This window comes from Hippoglossus stenolepis, chromosome 5, assembly GCF_022539355.2.
Source record: "Hippoglossus stenolepis isolate QCI-W04-F060 chromosome 5, HSTE1.2, whole genome shotgun sequence".
Classification (NCBI taxonomy): Eukaryota; Metazoa; Chordata; class Actinopteri; order Pleuronectiformes; family Pleuronectidae; genus Hippoglossus; species Hippoglossus stenolepis.
Window position 1 is genome coordinate 27,555,621 of NC_061487.1, and position 23,528 is coordinate 27,579,148.

Sequence of the window (23,528 nt, forward strand, 5' to 3'; positions counted from 1 at the left end):
ATATGAATCGGATAAACGCAGCAGCTGGATGAGCTGGTTCCAAATTAATCAAATATTAAAGCCGCTGTTCGAGCTAATTATTTGATTACTAATTAAGTGTTTTAACATAAAAGCTGTGAAGTCCCGTTTTCCACCAGCTGCTCAGTTCTATTCAAAGTTTTCTCTGTTTACAGAAAAACGTCGGTTATTCAGAAGTTGTTTTACATCTTTACTTTACAAGTTATTACTGCTTCAAGACTTAAGGGGTTTGGTTGTTTGGAACGGTTCCTCAGACCAGAACAGAACAGCATGTGTTGTGTATTTAACTGACAGCAGCTGATCCACCATTCACTGTTTGTATAAGTAACTTCACCACCTGCCATGTGAACAATCTTTGGACCAGAGCAAGGATTTTATTTCTATTATTTTATAATAATAGTAATAATAATAAGACACTAAGTTAAAGAAGCATCACATGAAACATCAGTTTCCTAAAGTCCAGGGTTAAGTCTTCAAACTGCTTCACTATGACATGAAACAGAGGAAAACAGAAGCCAAATTGTTTTAATAAGATTTAAAAAATACTGACAAATAAATTCATCTTGATCAGGTAATAAATTCTCTATTACTGTTTCTGCTTTAGATCATCCTGTTGAATAAATCAGACATCAAACAGCGTGATGCTGCTCGGTCTCCGTCAGAGCGCCAGTGAACGCACCACCAGGACGAACAGTAACCATGGTTGGGTTAGGAGTGTTGCTCAAAGGCACCTCTGCCAGCCAAGGGGTTTGAACCTGCATTAGTGAAGTGGAAGGATGTGACTCTGTGGAAGAGATTAGGTCACGGGGACTCGGCTCCTGGTCATCTGGTGACACCCATGATGACAACATCTGAGCCTCGCCCGTCCTGGTCTGGTCTGGTGTGTTGTGGGGCTGTGCAGCCAAGCGTGTTTGCATATGTGTGTTTGTACGTGGGTGCATGCGTGTGTGTGCGCATGGATGACTTCAAAAGATAATTTTAATATCAGGCCGGTGTGGATTGCTGATAGTGTTTTAAGGCAGGGCCCGGTGGACCAAGCTCTGGTAGTACCTATCTGTAATTAGTAACCATTCCCTATCACTGATAAGATAAACTACGCCTGACCTTTTCCATTTGGTTGGCATGGCAACCCGACACCCCCACCCCAGCACCACGGCCCTCCCCTTCGTATTATTTTAGTGATTAAACAGCAAATAGTGCCGAAGATGTGAGGAGCCGATAGGAGCGTGATTAATAATAGTCCTCCACATGGTCCTCTGAGGTGTGTGCGTGTGTGTGTGTGTGTGTGTGTGTGTGTGTGTGTGTGTGTGTGTGTGTGTGTGTGGGAGGAGGGGCCTGTCAGTGTCAAACAGTCATTGTGAAAAGGCTTGGCTTGGCTTTTGTGGTGAATAATGGAAATTTAAGACGAGCTGAAAGTGAAATAAAAGCATCGGGATAAGAGCGATAGATGTGCCCCCTCCTCCTCTCCTCCCCCCCTTTTTTTCCCAGAGTGCCGCTCTCTGAGGGAAGCGACCATTAACATCACCCTCTCCTGCACCCACTCAGCTTTTGCCCACCGTGGCCCTGGCGTTCTCAGGGACCGCGTGCTGAAGCGCTATCTGCTGATGAATAATGAATGCTGGATTCCAGGGTTACCTCCTCCTCCCTTTAAAACACCGCGCTGTGGTTTTAGAGTGGCGGGCGGGGGGGCTGACCTCTTGAGCAGGGACACTTGGAATGAAAAACGTATTTACTCAGAGTATTTTCGTGATCGATGTCCGTCTTGGTGGAGAAAGCCTGAGATTCACCTTTGGTTCTGAACCCTTAACTTAAGGGGAAGCAACCACAGAATCTGTCAGTTGCTGAGAGGAAGTCTACATTACGCTGTTTTATTAATTATAGCACAATATTTGTGTTTTTTGTATTAGTTTGAATCACCGACAGCATTTTATACCAGTTTTAAAACAATTGATTCATCCGCAGAGAAACAAACTGTGGAAAGTCTATGTTTAAAAATCATAATAGGTGGAATCAAAGCCGACGACTGTACTAATTAAAAAATGTTACTCCTGAAAATGAGAATATTTTAGTTGATATCTCAGTAAATCGTCTCTGCCAACTGGAGGCGCTGCAGCCCCCTCAGCACCAGCACCTCCAGAACTCTGGGCTCTAACTGAACAATGCACCGATTTACAATAAATCAAACAGCAGTCAGAGAATCGAGCTAAAAAAAAAAATATGGATGTAAGCGATAAAGATGTCGAATTTCTCCAAAACTGACTTTTAAATGTTTTCTGATGAAAGAAATGTTCATTTCAACTTGTTTATGAGAAACAGAAAGTAACCTTTAGTTTACTAATACTGTGACCTTATTTAATTTATTATTAGATATGAGAAAATACAGGTTGATCATTACTTCTGCAAATGATACCGTGACAATACAAAAGCCCCTGTCATTATAAACTGTAGATATACATATGTACACTTTCCACTGAGCTCGGAGCGAGGCCTTCCCTACTCCTAGGAAGCCTGCTCTGTATCTCCCTCCATTTGCATGCCAGGGAAATGGCGAGTAGGTATGCAAAGCAGGACCAGTTGACTCAAAGGTCAGAGTGGGTTGACTGAGGCTGGGCGGCCAAAAAGCTGAGCAGGACCTGGCCAACTGTTATCGGTCAGATCCTTCAGCTGATAGCTCTGGGCTGGGTGGGGGTGGCACTCCTTACACTCCACAGAGGGAAATCATCCGAAATCGTCCGTACGTGACGTCCTTGTGTCGGTTCCACACCGAAGTACTTAAGGACAAACATTGTTGGAGTTCTATACATGCAGAAGAAAACAAGATCTGCAGGTAAAGGAGACGTTTAATACCAAAGTCCTTTTAAATGTCAAACTCTGTGTGCTTGGAATATATCTGCAAGACTGGACTTCTGGACAAAGGACTCAAGACATGAAGGGACATCGCACCAAGTTGGAATAGTATGGATGCTTCATCATTAAAAATTAGGAAATAGGAGCTCTCTGATCAGAAAGACAAACGTAGAATGATGAGGGAAAACACTTCAGCCAGCAGAACCAAACACGAATACTGTGAGAAACATGTAGACTTCACCTGATAGGAAAATGTAAAAATAAACATATAAAGTAGTATCATAGATCGTTTATAAAAATAAACATGGACTCGGAATCTGGGAAGTGAAGCCAAGTGCCTGAAAGCTGCATTCTCTTGAATGACCAGCAGAGGACATAATGGTCGGGTGGACAGTTGACACGTGGGAAATATCTTCTTTTAATTATATCCAACTAGATATTGGTTCATGTTTGTATGTATGTGGACGTATATGTGTGATTCATGCCAATCTGGTCGTAAAAACTTTTTAGGTTAGATGGTATAACATAAGAAAATGACAATAAGTATAGTGTGGACATATATATGTGTTTTGTTTAGTGGAAGGTATCAAACATCACTTTCCACATTTTGTGTCTCGGAGGATGAACGGATTAGTTTGGTCACTAGTCCCATATTATTTCACACATGGTCCTAAGCTCCAGAATAGTCTCCTGACATTGCAGTCGTTGGGGGGGGTTCAGAGGAATGTGCCTACTGAGGAGGATTTAGCCAATCAGCTGAGTGTCAGCCATCCAGAGATATTCTCAAGATAATTCTGGGACATCTCTTAAAGAAATGGAACAGATAATAGATGCACCGCCCAGCGATGGAGTCACGATCAGATTCACACACGCAACATACACACAAATATAAGTTTCAACATACTGCTGCTGCTATAAGCACTTCCCAGCAGCTTTCACGTGGCGACACGCACACACACACACACACACACGCACACGCACACACACACACGCACACGCACACACGCACACGCACACGCACACACGAAAACGGTATGTCCGCATGATTGCTTGAGTAAGCGAATTAGCCTCAGCAATGGCTGAGGAGGCAATAAGTTGGCAGAAAAGAGGGATAATCTTTTATCTTTCACCCTCCCAAATGATTTCTTAAAGTCTGTATCACTTCCCTGACAGTTGACGTTCCACTTTTTCCTTTTTCATTATTTATTTATCTATTTCTGCTTTGTGTGAATTCAGCTAAAATACTTCTAAAGCGCTTAATGGCCCTATCGCCGCCTCAGATCTGCTGCCACATGCTGCCTTTCCCCGTTTTTGGAGATATTCTCCGGCCCGACCCCCGAAGAGCCGGCACGTTATCAAACCGTCTTGACGAGAATGACACGGCCAATTATTGACAAATTATTCCTTCATAGAATGACAGTAAGACAAGGAGAGGAGTGAGCGAGGGGGGGGACCAGACTGTTGGCTTGTGGAGTGAAACCCACCCCAACGCCCCCCCAACAGGCCTGAGGAGACAGGCGTCTATCTATCAGATTCTATTAAGAGCTCGGCACTTTGGCGAACAAAGCTGCCTGCGCCCCGCCACGCATTAACTGCCATTATACGCTCATGAACTTTGTCACGATCACAATGGTTCCCCCCCGTTCTCTCTTCTGCACATTTTGAGTCTCCTTTTGTGCACCAGAGTACCGCATCACTTCCTCTTTGCCTGTGTGAGTCAAAGATTGGATAAAGGAGGAGATGATAAATATATAGAAAGGAATCTGAGACTTTTAAGGGGAAGAGGGTTGGTTTCCTGTCCCGCCCCAGTGTGACCACCGTCAGTTGTGATGTCACCACGTCGAGACATAAATCACCTGTTTCTCGCTGAAGGACGCGGGTGGAGATCTTCTGTTCGTCCAACGCAAAGAACAACTGTGTTCAGTAAGAATCATCTAAAGTATGAAACTGCATAATCTGAGGGGAACAGAGGTTTTCTGAAATGACTCAGATTTTTGTTTCCCAGATCACATTGTTATAGTCGCACTGGACATTGGCAGCACCAGTCAGGCCCAGTGAGAAATCTTTACCATCATCTGTAGCCACCGGGCAGAGCTCAGAATATCACCTGCCCTGCATGTGGGGGGCCCTCATCAAGACTTTAACGACTTCTCTAACTACAGCGGATCGAGGCCCTGAGTCTCTTCTGTGCAGCAGGAGCTCAATGCGTGAACACCAGCGTCCGGATCAGGCGAAACAAAGCCCGTCAGCTCCACTGTTCAAAGTCCATGTAATCTGCAAACAGATAGAAGGCTGAAACCCACTCACACTAAAGGCACAATGCAAATATGATGTGATGACATCAGGAAAACGCTAATTGACGAATCGTCGAATAAAAAGGTTTCGACCTTGTCCAATGATGGCGGTGACTCTATTCCCCCGTTTTACTGCCCACGTCCACTCAGGCACGACTCAGTCCCACAATCCAACACTTTGGCTTCTTCAGAGTGAAAAACAGTTGTGGCACATTTGAACTGGCTCACTAATCATTAGACTAACTATCTAATGCTTTATCAGTTACTTGTCCCGCTTCTCTTATCAGCTGCATCACAATCGCAGGGACTTTGAGGCCAAACGGTCCAGGTGGAAACGGACGGACCACGAGAGAACTTTGATACCGTGACACGGTCAGGCCAACGGGTAGGGAGGCATGGGGGGGGGTCTAGGTTCATTTCAAGTCAATTGTGATTATGAGTCAAAACTATCACAACTATGATTACATTTGAGAAGCTTGAACTACTAAATATTCAGTGTTGAAAACATTAGTAACTAATTCTTATTCAGTTTATTTGATTAATCAGTTAAATTGACGGATTAATTTTTTTGCAAATGACTCAATCTAAATTCTAGTGAAGATCCCAAACAGTCGATGTTTGAATTTGAAGTAAAATCTTATCATCAGTAACTTTTCAGAGAAGCAGCTGAACGCCGTGAAAGAGATTTTCTAAATAAAACCAGAGTGAAACCTCGTAAGTGACAGAAAAGAGAGAATGACGTGATCCTTGATCCAGAGAAAATAACAGACTTGGTTTGTATGTACGGAGAGAACAGGGCCTGACCCCCCCGATCTGACGACTGATGCCAGAACGACCTCCTCTTCCTCTGCGACTCCCCTCCCCATCACCTCCGCCACCCTCCTCTTCTGCCCTTTTTCTCCATTCTCCACCTCCACATCGCTCCGCCTTGCCAAGTCCACGTCGTCGGTAACGAGGGTGTAGTTTCTTAACATTCATCATCGCTGAACTCTGAAACTTTATCAGCTCTGGAGAGCGGCGCCACAGCCCCGGCCCCGGCTTTCTCAGCTCTCAGATAGGGCCGATAACACACTGATAGATTACAGCAGATTGTTTTACTTCAGGGGACACTGCTGCTGCTGTTAATACTAATACGCAGACAAGAAGACTCGCTGGTGGGAAGGTGGAGCGACGGGGCCAGAGAGGCACAAAGAGGTGAGGGCAAACGATGAGCTGCAGGAAATTACAGCCGATCTCACACACGTCTCCGTCCTACATGTGCAACGCTTTGAGGAACAGGCACATGCGTGTGAGGTTGTATGTCACAGACGTTCTAACTAATTAATGCTAATTGTGTGTACGGTCTACTCACTCACACACACACCTACCGGGGTAACCTGAGCTCCAGGGGGTAGTTAGCCAGGTGACCTCCGGTTAAAAACAGGGTCAAGTGTGAAACATAAGGACCTCTCTCTCTCTTTGTCTGAGTCCGTCTCTCTGCCCAGACAGACCGCTTAATAAAATCCCTCTTTCTATAAGAGATCCTTATCTCAGTTGGAATAACCTAATAAAATCTAACCTTAAAAAATAAGAAATATAACCTAATAAAATGTCTCTCCAAAGACATTAAATTAATGGTTTATCGTTCTTTATTTCGTTTCATTAATCTTCCTATCCTGCGGTCTTCTCTCATTTCAGTTATGGATTTTTCCAGCTCGCTTCGACAGGTGTGCTCCATCGTGATAAAAAAGGGGGCGAGCCATTACTGTATAGAATTACTATAAAATACCAAGCACTGCTCATGCAAATGAGGAATGACTCTGAAGCTGTTTTCAGACATGACCTGACGGAGAAAAGCCCAGAAGTGTCCGCGGAGTTTACCCAGAGTTTGTGTTTCCCACCTGCGCCACACAGCGGGAGGTTTTCTGCACAGACGCAATCACCACAGCAACAAATCCTCCTCATTATTCAGGGTGAGACAGAGACAGGAAGTGACATATTAACTTATCACCACAAACTCTCTTGACGTCTTCATCGGTGTCTTCTACGTGTGTGTGTCACCGCTTTGTCACCCAAGATATTTGTTTTATTAGGGGAAGTGAAAACTCACAACACACGCAGGGACACTTTCGAGAGCAGAGTGTGAACTGACACACATCTGTAATCAGATCGACGAGCACACATGTTAATAGCAGGTGTGAACGGAGCCACAGACTTAAAGCTTCACCTGATCCACGTCTTCCTAGAAACACTGAACATATGTATATAAATACTGTATAATCAGAGGATGTGCTACTAAACACACACACACACAGAGAGAGTCAGCTGGGAATTCAGGGCTATTGCATCGAGCACAGGAACAATTAGGGATTCAGATGTAAATTGGGGTCAAGCTGCTGACCTGCCTGTCTCCATGTCCTCTGATGGGACGCCAGCAGACAGCTCCATGCCACAAAGCGGCCAATCACGGCCGCCGTGGTCTGTCATTGTGGAAACTCAAACCTGTCCGCTGCCGGTTAGCGCCTCTCTATTAGCGACAGATTGAGAACCGAGCTTATCTGGGACCAGCAGAATGTGCGTGCGTGTGTGTGTGTCTGTGTGTGTCTGTGTTTGTGGAGACACGGGGGTGCACATGTAATATGTTGGTGTCAGGGAGGGCATGAGGAGTTAAATGAGGTCTAATCTGTTAATAGCAAGCAACAGCAAGAACTTATCAACGTGCGGCGTGTGCACAATGAAAAAACCTTTACATGCACAAAAAAATCATTATGAAAAACAAAAAAAAAAAAAAGCTCCTTGTATTGGTCTTAATTTCAGAATCAACATTTTATCAGCCAAACCCCATGAATAATCCACACTGTAATTTCTTTCTCTCTCCTTCTTTTGTTCCTGGCATTTTGGTGCAGCAAGATAAGGGCTAAAAAAACAACAGAAGGGCTCACAGAGTGAAAAAAGACAGATAGATAACATTGATACGAACTCCTACACAACACAGCCATTCGCTTATCAGGGCTTTTTATCACAGTTTCATTTTTTCTCTCTTCTATTTTCTTTCTTTCGTTCCTTTTCAGCCTCCCCCTCCCCGGTTCTTTGTGGACTCAAAGGACAAAAAACACAACGAGGAACTGCCCTTAAAACACTGAAGTCAGGTTTTGGTATCAAATAATTAACCAAACAGACCGCGCTGCTTTTTTCCGCATCTTTTATTCTGGTTAATGTGCGTTAACGCCGCGGCAGCAGGAGCTCGCACGCTGCTGACAAGTGGTCACACACGACACAGGCGAAGCAGCCGGTGGGCTAGAAAAGAAAATATATTTAGATAAGTGATCTAGTGAGGTGGAAGGGGAGTTGCTTATTAGCAGACACAGACAGGGAGATTGGCTGCTAGAGTCACACACACACACACACACACACACACACACAGCAGCCATATTTCTGAGAAGAGGAAAAACTATTTCACACACAGACTTATCATTGCTCTGTGTCAGACAGAAAAAAGCCTCTCTGGGTCTAATCTATCAAGGTCAGCGAGTGTGGCCTGGACAAACAGCATGTTGTTCCGTCCCGCTGCTCCCTGCTGGAGAGCACAACATCTGACTGGCTCGCTGGAGAGATGACCGGCCCGGCAGCTGGACGGCTGCGAGACCGGCAGACTGCTAATGTGCCAAAATAAATAAATGCACAAAAAAAAACAACGCTCTACTGGGTTCAATTGATCTCAGGCTGAAAAATGTGATCGCAATCGTTTGAAAATCAGTTTTTTATTGAAAACCCTGGTCCAGCGAGGTGGGAGCTCACCTGGCGTCCACATGTCTTCAGCCTGTCCGGCTCCTGTCATCATTTACCAGGCGGACGTCGTGTTTCAAACCCTTTCCGTTCCTTTGTGGCTTTGTTTTTCAGCAGAATTACGCAAAACACTACTGAACAGATGTCAACGAAAGTTAGTGGGAGGATGTGGGACGTGGGTCAGGAAAGGAAAGTTTTGGCGTGAAGAGAGAAATCAGCAGATCACTGTGAGACCATCGTAGATTTCTCAGAGACTAATTCAAGGATCTTGATGAAAGAAATGAAACGTATTCAGGGGAGTGATACCGATGAGTGAGCAGTTTGAGTCATGGTGGAGGTACGAGATCTACTGAGGGACATTTAGACTTTATGTTTTATTACAGATGGAGTCAGTTTAATTACTGCTTTTTGGCAGCTTCACAAATAAAAGGAAAAATATGGGTGTTTTTTAAATTACATTTTGTTCTAATATTGGTGTGAAACAAGTACAGAGACATTGAGGTTCACTTGAAATGTACAGAACAAAAATAATACTAGTACAATTATTACTGCTGCTGCTGTTACTGTCTGTGGCATTGTTAATTATTACCTCCACCATGAAGGTTATGTTTTCATATATTTCATATTTAAGGGACTGATATTTATGAGTGTGAGCAATTTGGTGCAGATCGAAATAATAATCTGGATAAAGTGAATTTAAATGTGGTTTCATCAGGAGACTTCAGTGTAAAAGTTGATTTGCTTCCACAGTTGATTCAGATAAATAGTTTTTTTTCCCAATAACTTCAGCAGAGTGAACTAATGATCCTGTATATAGTTCACGTCTAAACCCAGCTGCTGACAGACGCCGTCATCTCTACCATCCTGATTCAGGATGGGGGGGGTGATAGAGCAGATGGGGGAATTTCTCCTCATGGAAAAGAGGGAGGAAGGGGTGAGAGGAGGAGGAGGAGGAAGGAGGACAGAAGTTCAGTTGGACAGACAGAGAGCTGGAGAGCTAAAGATAAGAGAGGGGAGGGAGATAGAGGTTGCTGGTGGTGTGTGCGTGTGCATGTGTGTGCGTGTCTGTGTGTGTGTAGGAGGAATAAAAAGCAAATGGGTTAGAGGATTTGGATGCAGCGAGCATATCCATCAGGGATCTTTCCTGGTATCAAACTGGAGCGATCAGTGATAAAAAGTCAACCTGGAAACAGCTGTAGCTGCAGTGGGAGTTCACTGGGCTGCAAATAGGCCTGTCTGCCCCTACTCTCATTCTCTATCTCTCCATCTCTGTGCCCCCCCCCTCCCTCCTACAGCCACGCTTGTTGCCTTTATAATGACTCGAAAAGCCAGTAATACACGTTTCTTACACTCGGGCTGGTGCGGATGGCCTTTGTGCCCGGCGCCATTTTCACACATCTATATTGCCCCACAAGATCTGCAAATATAATAACGCTTCCACATCTCGATACTCTTCCTCCATTTGTATGACCACTACAGAATCACCCCCCTTACTTTCTGCACTTCATCTCCCCCCCGTCCCGAAAAAAAAAAAAAAAAGCGCTTCACAAAAGAAAAGATAAATGAAAAGAGGAGAGAGGGTTTTTCTCTTCCTGCTGCGCCCCACCCTTTTCTAGATAGAGAGAGGGAGAGAAAAAGAAGAAGAGGGGGGGGAAAAAAACATAATTTATCTGTGTATTATCAAGAAAGGCAGACACTTTAATCAGTCAGCTATGAAGTCAGTATTTCCATTCTTATCTGTCGCAGGAGTGGAAATGGAGAGGAGATAGCGTTCTGGGAGCCCATCGGTGGGCAGGAATGATAATGGGGGGGTGGGGGTTGCGGGGTGGAGGAGGGGGCAGGGCTCGGCTATTGGACCGCTGTGTCAGCGCTATCTGCACCCATTATCAACGGCCTTATCGGCCCTACCATCAGCCTCGCTGTAATGGGGCCAGTTCAACTTTCCACATTATCATACTGCCAAGACCTGGTTAGCCAAGGCTAGGGGTCTGGCTGGAGACAGGGGGGGGGGGGGGGGGGGGCGGGGGGCAGATGGGTAGAAGAAAGAAGGGGGTGATAGAGAAGTGGAGGCAGAAGGGTAGAGATAAAGAGAGTAGAGAAAAAATAACAGCGGCAGGGTTGAGAGGAGGTGATTTAAAAGAGAGATGTAAGAAGCAAATATAATAAAGTTTATATAAATAACAAACACCTGATATCTGTGTTGCTGCGTCGACACTGGAGGAGAGTTTACTGCCCCACTTCCTGCTTCTCTGTTAGCTCACATTAGAAATGATGTTACAGCTTCATTAATCTGACAGAAACTCCTAGAGATCGCTGGAGATTCATTCACACAGAAAATGAAACGTGAATCTGTTTCCCCCCCCCCCACCGGTCTCAACCAACACTCAAAAAGACAGGACGAAAATTAAGCAGTGTAGATTTATTTTGAAAAGACTTTGATGAGGTCGTTTCACTGCAGAAACAAACAATCTGGTTGTAGCTGTAAAATAAACTTTCTTCTCAATTCAAATTAGTCCATTTCTCCTGTGAGGTTAGTCAGAATGCTAAATTTAAATCTAAGACATTAAATATGTATTTAGTAAGGTAGTGATGGGCATGGAAACCACATCGATAATTATTGCAATCATTTTCATGAATTGCAAAGGTTCAATATATCAATAGCTTGATTATATTGATGAGGATGTTTCATTATAGATATAAATAATCTAAAATACGCATTTTTCCAAAAAGGGATTTAGTCCTGTAAGGTTTAATTCAAATATAAGAGATATTAAATATATTAAACGGGTGCTTCAGGTATAGGGCGGGGGAAATAAAACAATATCAATAATCATCACAATACAATTTTCATCATTAGCAATATAACAAAGGTTTAATATGTAGTAATGTGAAAACACAGTGAGGAGGTTGAACACATTATTGATTGAGTAATAAAATGTTTGTCGTTTAAAACCACAAACCTCTCAGGAGCAAAAGTCTTTAAACTAAAAAGAAAATAATAATGTGACATTTCTCGTGATGATTCTAAATCGACTGATATTGACATTTTTATCTTGATATAGTTTTTGGCTCTGTCGTCGAGCGCTAACTCGCTAAATATCAGTACTGGAATTATTATAAATATCAGCCCAACCCAAAAGCTAATATTGTTTTTTACATTGTTTATTTGGTCTTATTTTCAGCTCAGTGAAGTGTGAGCTGCACTAACCTGTAAAGGTGAATAAAGATCGATTGATTGATTTTAATTTAACTAAACATTTTAACTTCTGTTTTTTTATTTACTGATTTATATTAAATGCTGCAAATGTGATTTCTGATCACCTGTGGCACACACACCATGTAGTCTGGGAGCATAGGCCAGATACACACACCTATCACACCACTGCGCACACACACACACACACAAACACACACACACACACACACACACACACACACACACACACACACACACACACACACACACACACACACACACACACACACACACACACACACACACAAACACACACACACACACTTGATTGGCAGCTCACTTATCAGTCAGGGAGCCAGAGCACCACGGTTTACACAAGCACAAAGCAATCTAAAGGCCCGGATCACTGCAGCACTACTGACTCACATGAGTCATAATGTACACACTGAGAGAGGGGGGGGGAGAGAGAGAGAGAGAGAGAGAGAGAGAGAGAGAGAGAGAGAGAGAGAGAGACAGAGAGAGAGAGGGAGGGAGAGAGAGAGAGACAAGAGAGGGAGAGAGAGGGAGAGAGAGAGAGAGAGAGAGAGAGGCAGAGAGTGAGAGAGACAGAGAATGAGAGCGACAAACAGAGGAGAGAGAGAGGGAGAGAGAGAGAGAGACAAACACACAGAGAGAGAGAGAGAGAGAGAGAGAGAGAGAGAGAGAGAGAGACTAATAGAGACTGAGAGAGAGGGAGAGAGAGAGAGAGAGAGTGAGAGAGAGAGAGGCAGAGAGAGAGAGAGAGAGAGAGAGAGAGAGAGAGAGAGAGAGAGAGACAGAGAGAGAGAGAGAGAGAGACTAATAGAGACTGAGAGGGAGAGGGAGAGGGAGCGAGAGAGAGAGAGACAAACAGAGGGAGAGAGGGAGAGAGGGAGAGAGAGAGAGAGAGAGGAGAGAGAGAGAGAGACACAGGAAGAGAGGGGGAAAGACTGATACGTTACTCGAGCCCCGGCTCTGTCTTACATTGATAAATGTAATCAAACACATAAACAGTAAATTTAACATGAGAAACCACTTAATGAGTTTTATCGTCCTCTGTTGGCAGCCAGAGGAACTGCAGCGACTCCAGGCTCAGGTGCTTCTGTCACAACATGTGATTTTAATAAAAACGAGTTTCCTGAGGATGTTAAGGCCTGAAATGTATCAAGTGTGCAGGTCATCAGTGTGTGTGTGTGTGTGTGTGTGTGTGTGTGTGTGTGTGTGTGTGTGTGTAGTGTGGTAGGAGCCACTGGTCTAGACCTCATCTGTTGTCTGTGGCCCCCAGGAGGCTCCTCCAGCACCTCCTCTTTCTCCTTGTCTTGTCACGGACGCAGAGTTACATGTATGTAACCTCCTCAGCCCCTCCTCCTCCTCCTCCTCCTCCTCAGTCCCTCCTCCTCCTCCAGCACCTCCTCTTCTCCTGGACTTAACTGTTCATACAGACCAGGATCAAGGTGTCGCTTCCTTCCCTCCACTTGATAGAGGAAAATCTAAATCTCTAAAATAAGTTTAAACTGACTAAATTAACTGTCATCAGCCACTTTTTACTCCATAATTATCTGTTGTGTCCGGCGCCATCTTGGATTTTTGAAACCAGAAGAAACCATATTTAGTGGAGCGGGGTGGGGGGTGGAGCCTGACACAGCGTGAGGACACGCCCACCTGCACCTGCCACCTGCACCCATTGGACGGTACCAGCTGCTAAATGATCATAATCTGCTAAATGAACATCAGCTGTACTGAAGAAGACTTGAAACTAGAGACTGAGACGTAAACTCCTGAGGAAAATGTTAACTGACGTTTTATAAAGTGAGAAGTAAAACTAAAAACTGACTTCTTGTAAAACTAGAATGGCTCGTTCCTCTGCCCCGGCCCAACAGCCCCTTCAGTTTAATCGAGCTGCATCACATTTCACACACTTTATTATTCTCTGAGAAATCAACAAAAATGTCCTATCATGCAATATTAAGCAAAGAGGAAAAATAATTCCTGAATCCGTCCCTTGATCTGGATACACACAACATTTTATGAATCTTTCCTGTCCCGTACAACGTTTTATGGAAATCTGTCCCGTAGTTTTTGCATAAACCTGCCGTCTAAAAGACAAACAACAAGGAAGTAGGTAACGAACCTTCAACTCAGACATGAACACACAAAAAATGAGGGCGAAATATGTTCACAGCTCGTGGAACAAAACAAGAGATTTGAGGTTGTCACTTTTATTTTAAATGTTATGAATTATTTCAGAAGATAAAACGACAAAGCCCTAAATGCCTGTATTTTATTCTGAAGAATTTTAAATGCACATCAGCGGTTAACTGGCAAAAACTACTTAAATACAAGGTTCTCCAGCAGCAGTGACATGAGGCTGAGGCCAAGTGAACAGGAGCAGGTGCTCACGGGTTCAAAGGTCGCTGTGACTGAATGTGTGTCTTTGTGTGTATGAGTGTGTGTCTTATTTTCTTTAGAGGCAGCGACACACACACACCTCTCGTCAGGCTGCCACGACCTTTGACTCTTTGTTCGGTTTTAATATCAGTGATTCGGTGAATTCGGTTGCATTTAATTGTCGGCGGTTGTGAATTCTGTGTGTGTGTGAATTCTCTGTGTGTGTGTGTGTGTGTGTGTGTGTGTGTGTGTGTGTGTGTGTGTGTGTGTGTGTGTGTGTGTGTGTGTGTGTGTGTGTGTGTGTGTGTGTGTGTGTGTGGCTGTAAAAGCAGGTCAGGTGGTGTTGTTTGCCCAGGTTGCCTTTACACCCTGGAACAGAGCGCTCAGCACAGTAGGAGCAAATGGTCTGTCTTATCTCTGCCGCTGGGGGGGCCTTGTCATAACACTGGCTGCCTCTTTCTCACACACACACACACACACACACACACACACACACACACACGCGCACGCGCACGCTGTCCTTCGTTTGTCCAGAGTCGTTCTGACCACAGATCAGAGCCACGGGGTTCCACACTCCAAATAACCTACGTCCATTTGTTCTGTTTTGACTGAGTGAGGTTTATTCTCACTCCACTTAGACGTCACTGAAACACTGACGATCGCTTGTGTGTGTTTTCACGCATCAACTGGACAGCGACCCGAGGGGAGAAGACACGGACACTTTGGTTACTCAGGTTAAACATCCGCCGGCTTTAATAGAGAGCGTGACGGCCGCGAGTTAAGCCCTCGCCAAGCTCCCCGGGAGGAGCCAGCCCAGTGGTAATTACCACTCGAGCAAACAGTTTGGACGTAGATTACGCTACCAGTGGTCGAAGTGGCGTTTTCTCTCCTCCCTCTGAGGAGGCGTCAGCGCCAAGGTCAAGGGTGAAAGCGTTTACAACGGCGGCGCGTTGAGAAACCATAATTCACCACAGGGCTGTCCCCTGGGTAAATAGCAGGAAAGAGTAATAACTCATCCACACACTGAACACAAATGGTGTTTCCTCTGTAACCCTGCCAGCTTCCCCCTTTGGTGGGTCGAACCACACACACACACACACACACGCACACACACACACACACACACACACACACTCCATCAGCCACAGTGCAAACACACATTAACACAAACCCGTCAACAGGAGCAGAGCCTCGACGTTTCTCTTGATTGACTGAGCTGAAAACTGCCGCTTTCGCAGGCTCATTTTTAACAAGTCAAGTTCAATAGTGTGGCGGCCACATGACCTACACATTATTGATCGTGACCCCGTTCACATGCAACGTTTGCTCGCTGCGTGCGTGCGTGCGACTGATTGCCGTCATATGCGGCTCACACATGAAGCTATCTGATCGCGAGCATGAGAATCGTCCGACGCCCAATCTGTCACCATCTAGCTCGTTTAATATCTGTCAGAGGGATCAACGCAGAGCGAGTCATCCTGCTGATGCTGCTACTTTCCTCCCCGTCTTCCCCTCCCACTTAATGTACGCTCTTCATGTTTCACGCCTCAACCAGAGAAGAATGTTTAAATAAAAAAAAAAAAATCACTTTAAAAAAAAAAACCACCCTGGAGATAATCATCGACGAACACCAAAATTTCCCAACATGTCTGCGCTATCGTACACAGAATCTGGGATGAGTAATACGTGGTATTAATTTTAATTAAATTAATCAATGACAATGCTTGTTAGGGAGGAGAGAGGGGAGAGATGCGGTGGGGGAGAAAAGATTGAGGGAGAAAAGAAATGCATTCACACCTATCATCTAATTATACAACAACATTAATCCCATTAGGGCTGTAACTGATTGCCAGGGTCCGAACCCCGGCTGCTCCTGCCTGGGCCTGTTGTTATTGCAGTGGAGCCTCAGCTCCGGCCTGCTCCTGCCTGATAACAACTCTAATCACACTTGGCGATCTCTATCTGCACCGGAGATCAGGCCCCGCGGCTTATCGAAAGTTCACATCAAGCTAAAAGCAGAACAAAGAAGGAGAGAACACACACACACACACACACACACACACACACACACACAGGGGAAAGCAGCCACCAAGGCACTGTGTGAGTCTTCTGGGTGTGCGTTTGTGTGTATGTCAGATTTAGACGTGCTTGTGTGTTTTATTTCACTTTGGCTCACAAAGAATGAATTAATCTCTCGACTGTGTGTCCATAGACCGATCACGTGACCTCAGCCTGGTCAGAGAGAAACACACACAGTAAACTAAACACAACTTTTAACTAAATATTAAATAATCTACCTCCTCTGTAAGCCTCAAAGAGGTGAACCCATTGTTTTCTAAAAAGGAAAATGAAGAGAAGGTGTAGAAGAAGAGGAGAAGAGGAGGAGGAAATGTGGAGAGGAGGAGAAGGAGGAAATGTGGAGAGGAGGAGGTGAGTGTGGTGATTTCCTTGTCTGGCCTCTGCAGACGTCCTGCTCTAAGCTGTGGGAGGCAGCGTATTATTCATGCTGACCTCTGAGCTCCAGCACTGATGTCACAGGCACCGAGCGTTCACACACAGACGCCCAATCAGCAGCGAGGATCTGCGGGTGTTATCTATCTCCGATCAGCAGGCCTCCTTATCGGCCTCCAACATCTTCACAGGAGGGTGGGGGAGCAGCTGGCTGGGCTGCCATTAAAAACACACCACGCCACATTCATCCACCAGTTATGTATTCCACACACTTTTTCCTCTCTATCTCTTTCTTCCCACTATCTACCTCCACTCCTCCTCTTCTCCTCCCTCTTATCACAGCACATTTCTGTCTCTCCTGCTCTCCCTCCGCTCCTTCTCTTCTTTTAATTATCTGGAGATCCACCCCCAGCCAATCGCAAACAAAACCACCAACAACAACATGACAACTGCTGGGAAAATGGCATGCACATGCCAGATGTAATTACAATGTGCCCTCCATCCTCCATCTCTCCTTCCATCTGCCCAGCCTCCCCCTCTCCCTCTCTCTTTTGCTTTCTGCCATATCAGCGGGAGCGATCGCCGCCAAGTTTTATCACGTCTCCCATCTCAACCGCCAAAATATAAGCCCAGGGATCCAGCCTCAGTGGGCTGCCTGCCTGCCTGCTATCTCCCCATCGAGGAGAGAAGCCTTATCAGGCTGAAAGATCACCAACCGTTGGGGAGGATGACGCACAAAGAGACACAGACAAATATCTATCTGCTACACAAACACCCCCTTCTCCTCCTCTGCTCTGGGCCTCCAGAAAACCCTGGACTTAATCCATTGTCGTTGTGGGGAAGGGGGGGGTGGGAATCCAAGAAGATCCAGGCAGTGTTGTCTTAATGTACACCTCTGTTGTTGGGGGGGGGTTGTTGCTGTTAACTGTTGCTTTCCCTGTGTGTTTTTTCTTTCTTAAACAGGTTATTTCAGGGCAGAGAATCAGGAGTGAAAGCTTCACACTGACAAACTACCTCCGTTGTTGGGAGGAGCAGAAGAAATACCAGTTTGAAATTTGTTTGAGTTTGAACTGGTGCCAAAACAAAACTTCCTACGGTACAAGAACTTTAACAATATTCAGTACTGAATTAATACTGAATTCAGGAATCTTCTGATTAAATAATAAAATCTAAAAGATTCAGATCTTCATTACCTCATCCTGAGTTTATATTGATGACCCACTGGAGGTTAAAGGTTTGACTGAAGAGCAGGAAGCACCCGTCACATCCTCGTCCTCACAGGCTACCACCAGTTCCACAGAAGAAACTTTTACATAAATGAGAACTGACTTATAATTAACTTTAACTGTAAAAACTGTTGTTTCATCCATTTATCCACCGACTCACTTAATAATAAGAACAGGATTTAGACCAGGTCATTAAAACAGACTCTTCACCCTTTAACAAGAGAACATGAAAACTTTAAATTGCTCTGACGATGAAATCAAAGGACTTGAAGAATAAATGCATAAACATACCAAAAGTAACAAGGTGTTTTCTGAGTGGACGAGAGAGACCAACCTATAAACCAATCAGTGTCCAGCGTACGTATGATGAGGACAGGACGTGATCATGTGATGAAAACTTTGCAATGTGACACAGAAACTAATCCAACCAAATGTAAACAACGTACCAAAGACGTTCAAATACTTTCCAACGCGTCATGTGTCATGTGTCATGTCAAATTCTCTCAAACTTGATTTTTGGAAAAGGTGACGGCCCTCGTCCACACTCACACCTGACAACACATTTATTAACGCTGGTCCTGCGATGTAAACAGGAAGTAGATTGTCTTCTCCACAGTTGGTTGCTTAGTTACAGAAAGTTCTACTAACGAGGATCAGCGATGGTGAAAAGTAACAGCAGGGATATATTTTCTTTTTAACGACAAGGGGGAACTGTTATTGAGATGAAGTGTTAGCAACTCTTTACCGCTGGCAGTGGAGTCAGGTGACTGATGAGAACCAATCAGGAAGAGAACGTGGGCGTCTGCGTCATTGTTTACAAAAGTCTCAGTTTTAGGGGCTGGAGGAGAGGGAGGACGTAGCCGGGCTCATTCTCATCTTCAGAGCATTATTCAAAACTTAACACCGACTTCACAGTTACTGTTTTACAGCTTCGACTGTGAAGGTGCAGCTGACTTTGCATTAACAGCAGGTTCACACCAAAACAAACTGGATCCCAGCTGCAAGAGTGAAGCAGAAGAGAAACCAGTGACAACAACCATCAGTTGAACAATATCAAAGAGCATTAATGAGTCGTATGAATCATTATCAAACAGGAAGTCTGGGCTGTATTACTGCGATAATAAAACCCTGTGACCCGGCTGGCATCTGTCATATCAGTATGAGCACACTGAAAACAACATGGTGGACACAATGCATGAGTAGTAATGGTAGTGGTGGTGGTGGCACCACCACCACCCTACCTCTGCTGACCCCCACAAAACACACACACACACACACACCCCAGCCAAACAAAGTCCTTATCACTCTCACTCCCTCCTATCAAAATGTCTGCCAAATCACAAGAGAGTCACGGGGCTGAGAGCCTCGCTGGCCTCGACAGCAGCCGGGACCCGGTGCACGGGGAAGCATGGTGGACCAGGAGCGCTGATAAAGACGGCCATGACACCCCAGAGACCCACACATGTACACACACACACACACACACTCACTCTCTCTCTTGCATACACGCCAAGTCTAGCCTGGGTTTATCAGCCTCGGGGTCTGGAATACATCTCCAGGCCTCGCTGCTGGCTTTAGTGTAGGTGTCTGCTGGGAGTTCACAGCTGATAGGCCTCTCTATGGAAACAGATATGGACAAACAGGAAGTGACAAACGGTATAGGCTCCGCGTGGCGCTCCAGAAAAACGTCATCCAGAGAAATCCTCAGCAGATTCGCCTGATCGCCACACACACGGTCAGTGGATCCAGGGACAACACGAGGAAGCAGTGAGGTAACTGGATCCTCTGGTTCTGGAGGAACGTCACCTCATCATCTGCAAACTGCCACTATTTCAAAAGTTTCTACCGAGGCTGAACGATTTCAGGAAAAGAATCTCGACCAAACTTTCAATTATATTTGAAGATAATGTTAACATTTGCTGTAGAGATTGTGAGATGAGTCAGAAAAGTTGAATTCACTGCTGGGAGTCGAGTGATTTCTGTGTCCAGACTGAAACACAACCCGGGACTTTGAAACTAAAACCGAGTGGACGCGTTGACGAGGTTTCTAACACGTGACGGACGTGAAACTGGAAGAGCACACATATCTCAGGATGAAGAAGAGGAGCCGTACACGTAGAAGACGAAGACGTCAACTGGAAACAAGAGCTTACTGCCGGTGTGGATGTGCTGTAAACAAAAACACTGCAGCATTGGAACGTCATGTCCTGCCTCCTGCTGCTGGATGTTCCCCACATGTTCCTGTTGTTGTGAACGGGTCTGACCCGGAACAATCTCCTGCTGCTGCTTCACAGGGAAAAACCTCAACTACAGAAAACGTCGGAAACCAAATTTTCCAGACTTTTTCCGGAGTTCAAGTTTGAAAACTGCTTTAGTAGCTCGATGTAAACACTCATTACTTCCTCTGGACTGTTTGTGACCATTAGAGACAAATGTGGGCATTTCTTTAGAACATTGAATTAAATTTAAAAAAATCACACATCTGTGTAAATACTTTGTAGATTAATTATTCTCTCTAATTTTACCTTCAGATTTAAAGACACCCAGTATCCTGTCAATCAGGTTAATTGATCATAAGTGTCAACTCAACAAATCACATTAAACTGTATTAAAGTAATGTGACGCTAAATGTCCAGATTTTGCTTTTTGAAACAGCAGGTTTCAGGGAACACGATGACAAGATTATTATTATTAATATTATTCTTAGTTCAACATGATAAAAACTTACTAAAACAAACTGTGATGTCATGGTTTCAATTTCCAAACGTACACATCCACACTTTTCTCTCTGAACTGACATTAAATGCACAGCGACGGGGTTCGAGCACAACATACATGATTAATGTGTTTTCTGTACAAACTCCGAGCCTCAGCTCTGCAGCGATAAACCTTCACACGTCTCTATAAACAGGAAGCTCTCGTCAGGAGACCAGACCAAGACAAGGGACGTTTCAAGCGGCCTTAAGATGCATTATTGAGTTAAAGGGACGGATGAAAAAACAGAAAAGATCCAATTGTGAGCGGCTATCAGCGGCCAGGATCAGCCGGGCGCCGTATCTGACGCCCCATCTCTGGGAAAGAGAAGTGAAAAGCCAGGGGGGGGGGGCCCCGGCGCTGCGCGGCTCAGACAGAAAACAAATAAAAAAAAAAAGATCCAATTTTAATCTGTATCTCGGCTTCACATCGGATCGCTGCGTTATCTCGGCTCACATCGGCTTTTTCAGAGAACACTGACGTTTCCACAACAGAATTAAACAGGAAGCGGCGGCGGCGGCTTCAGATGCAGCTGCCAACTGGACAGAGATCCCGCTGCAGGACAATGAATTCTGACTTTACACGAACCGGGTCACGGGCAAACCGCACGAGGGACGAGGGGCCGGAGGAGGAAGGGCTCCGGGGCGAAGTTACAGTGGGAACCGCGGCTCCGGGCGTCACGTAGAAGAGGAGGGAAGGTTTTATTCTAAAGAGGTTTTATTCTAAAGAGGTTTTATTCTAAAGAGGTTTTATTCTAAGAGAAACCTCAGTTTGACGTGTTTAATTCTCGTGTTGTGTTCGAGTCCCGGTTGGGTTCCCGGTGGACGCACATTGTGCCATGAACCCACCGGGTCCGGGTCAGGTGCTCGCCCCGGGTTCACAGGCCGGTTACAGCCGAGAGTCTCAACTTTGTGTCGGACTCACGGGTCAGAAAAGCTCCGCTGGACACACACGGGGACACACACACACACACACACACGTGGTAGAAGCACACACACGCGTCTGCGACCCACAACAAGCAGGTAATGAACTTGTTCCTTACGCTTGATCTGCCGGGGTTTGCTCTGCTTCCTCCGGGACATGGTGGCTGTCTTCCCCCTGGTCAGGAGCCCGCTGGGACGGACCGCCGGAGCTGGAAGACACGGGTCCGGGGTGGCTCTTCTGGGTTTCTGCCTCTTTCTCGTCTTCTTCTCGGCTTGTACAGCTGCGACTCACCGCTCCGAGCAGCGAACCGGAGGAATCCGCATGACCCGCCGGCACTTCGCTTCTTCCGCCGCGGTGCCGCTGCTGCTGCTCGCGGGGGAGCTACCTGTGGCTGAGTCCGTGAACCGAGACCTCGTCGCTGCCGGTCCGCGGGTCTCCGTCTCCCTCCTCGGACGAACCGTCACCTTTCTCTCCGGTTCTCCGGCTCAACGGTTCCTCCCTCACCGGGCTCGCCCCCACCCTCCCTCCCTACCTTCGCCCCGCGCCGCCGCACCTACCGCCGGCTCCGAGAGCGAGCACCGCGGCTCTTCTCCGGGGACGCTGACGGAGATAAAGCGGGGGTAAAGTTGTCGTGGAGGTCCAGCGGAGTGGAGCTGGTGCCGCTGCTGGAGCTGGGGGGGTCTGTGTGAAGTTTCCTGTGCCCGGCTCGCTCGCCCTCTCTCCCGCCTGCACCGTGTCTGACCCGCGGAGCCGCGTCAATGGAGCGGAGCGGCTCGCTCCGCTGTACGTGCCGCGGGGACCCGCCCCCTGCGTCTGACGTCACCCACCGCACCCGCCTGCCATTGGTTCACACGCGCAGCTCGTTGAGCGAATAGGATAAAATAAAGTCGAATAAAACTGATTAAACAAAGTTAATCAAACCAGAATAAGACAAATACGATTAAAACAAAGACATGGATTAATGTTACAATATTCAAACGATCATATGCATTTTGGGAGAAAGTTAAAAATTGATTCACATTCCTACGCTTTAGAGGAAGCTGTTTTATTTTTAAAATTATGAATTAAAATAAAATGAGATAAAATAATCAAACTAAATGCACACATCTAAATTAAAATACCTTAAAACATGTCAACATTTCTTTGGGGAGAAGTAAAAAAAATGGCACCATGCTCATAACTTGAAGAGAAAGCTTTTTATTCAAAAAAATTATTAAATTAAATAATCCAATTCAAACGTAAAAATATATATAATACAATACATTAAAACATGTTTATTATTAATTATGATTAACTATTATTCTTACCTCTATTGTTATAATGATTATTATGATTGTCCTTCCTTCTGTATTACAACCATTTGTTTTCTGTTGTGTAACACTTTGTACTTTGTCTTTATATTCTTGTTGTTGTTATTGTTGTTGTTGTTGTTGTTGTATAATAATAGGTATGCGTGTACCATTTCAATCGTTTGGTAATTGACACACCGTACCATACCGTGAAGAGGAAACAGGATATATGTGAACAGGAATGTGGACCATTTACCACGATGAAGAAGAGGAATGAGTTTTACCTGATGAAACCTACGATATGTTGGATTTCTATGCCTGAGTCTGTGCATGTAAACTATATATTTGGGTTATTCTG

General features: G+C 45.3%; 1 protein-coding gene across 1 annotated transcript in view; it reads right to left on the reverse strand.

Moving 5' to 3' along the window:
* zfpm1 (zinc finger protein, FOG family member 1) overlaps positions 1 to 22,656 on the reverse strand; it is an 81,776-nt gene extending 59,120 nt beyond the window's left edge. The window contains exon 1 of the mRNA XM_035155858.2: positions 22,000 to 22,656. Coding sequence (XP_035011749.2) covers positions 22,000 to 22,039 — 40 coding nt within the window. The 5' untranslated portion in view covers positions 22,040 to 22,656. The remainder of the gene's footprint in view (positions 1 to 21,999) is intronic.
* Positions 22,657 to 23,528: the final 872 nt, after the last annotated feature.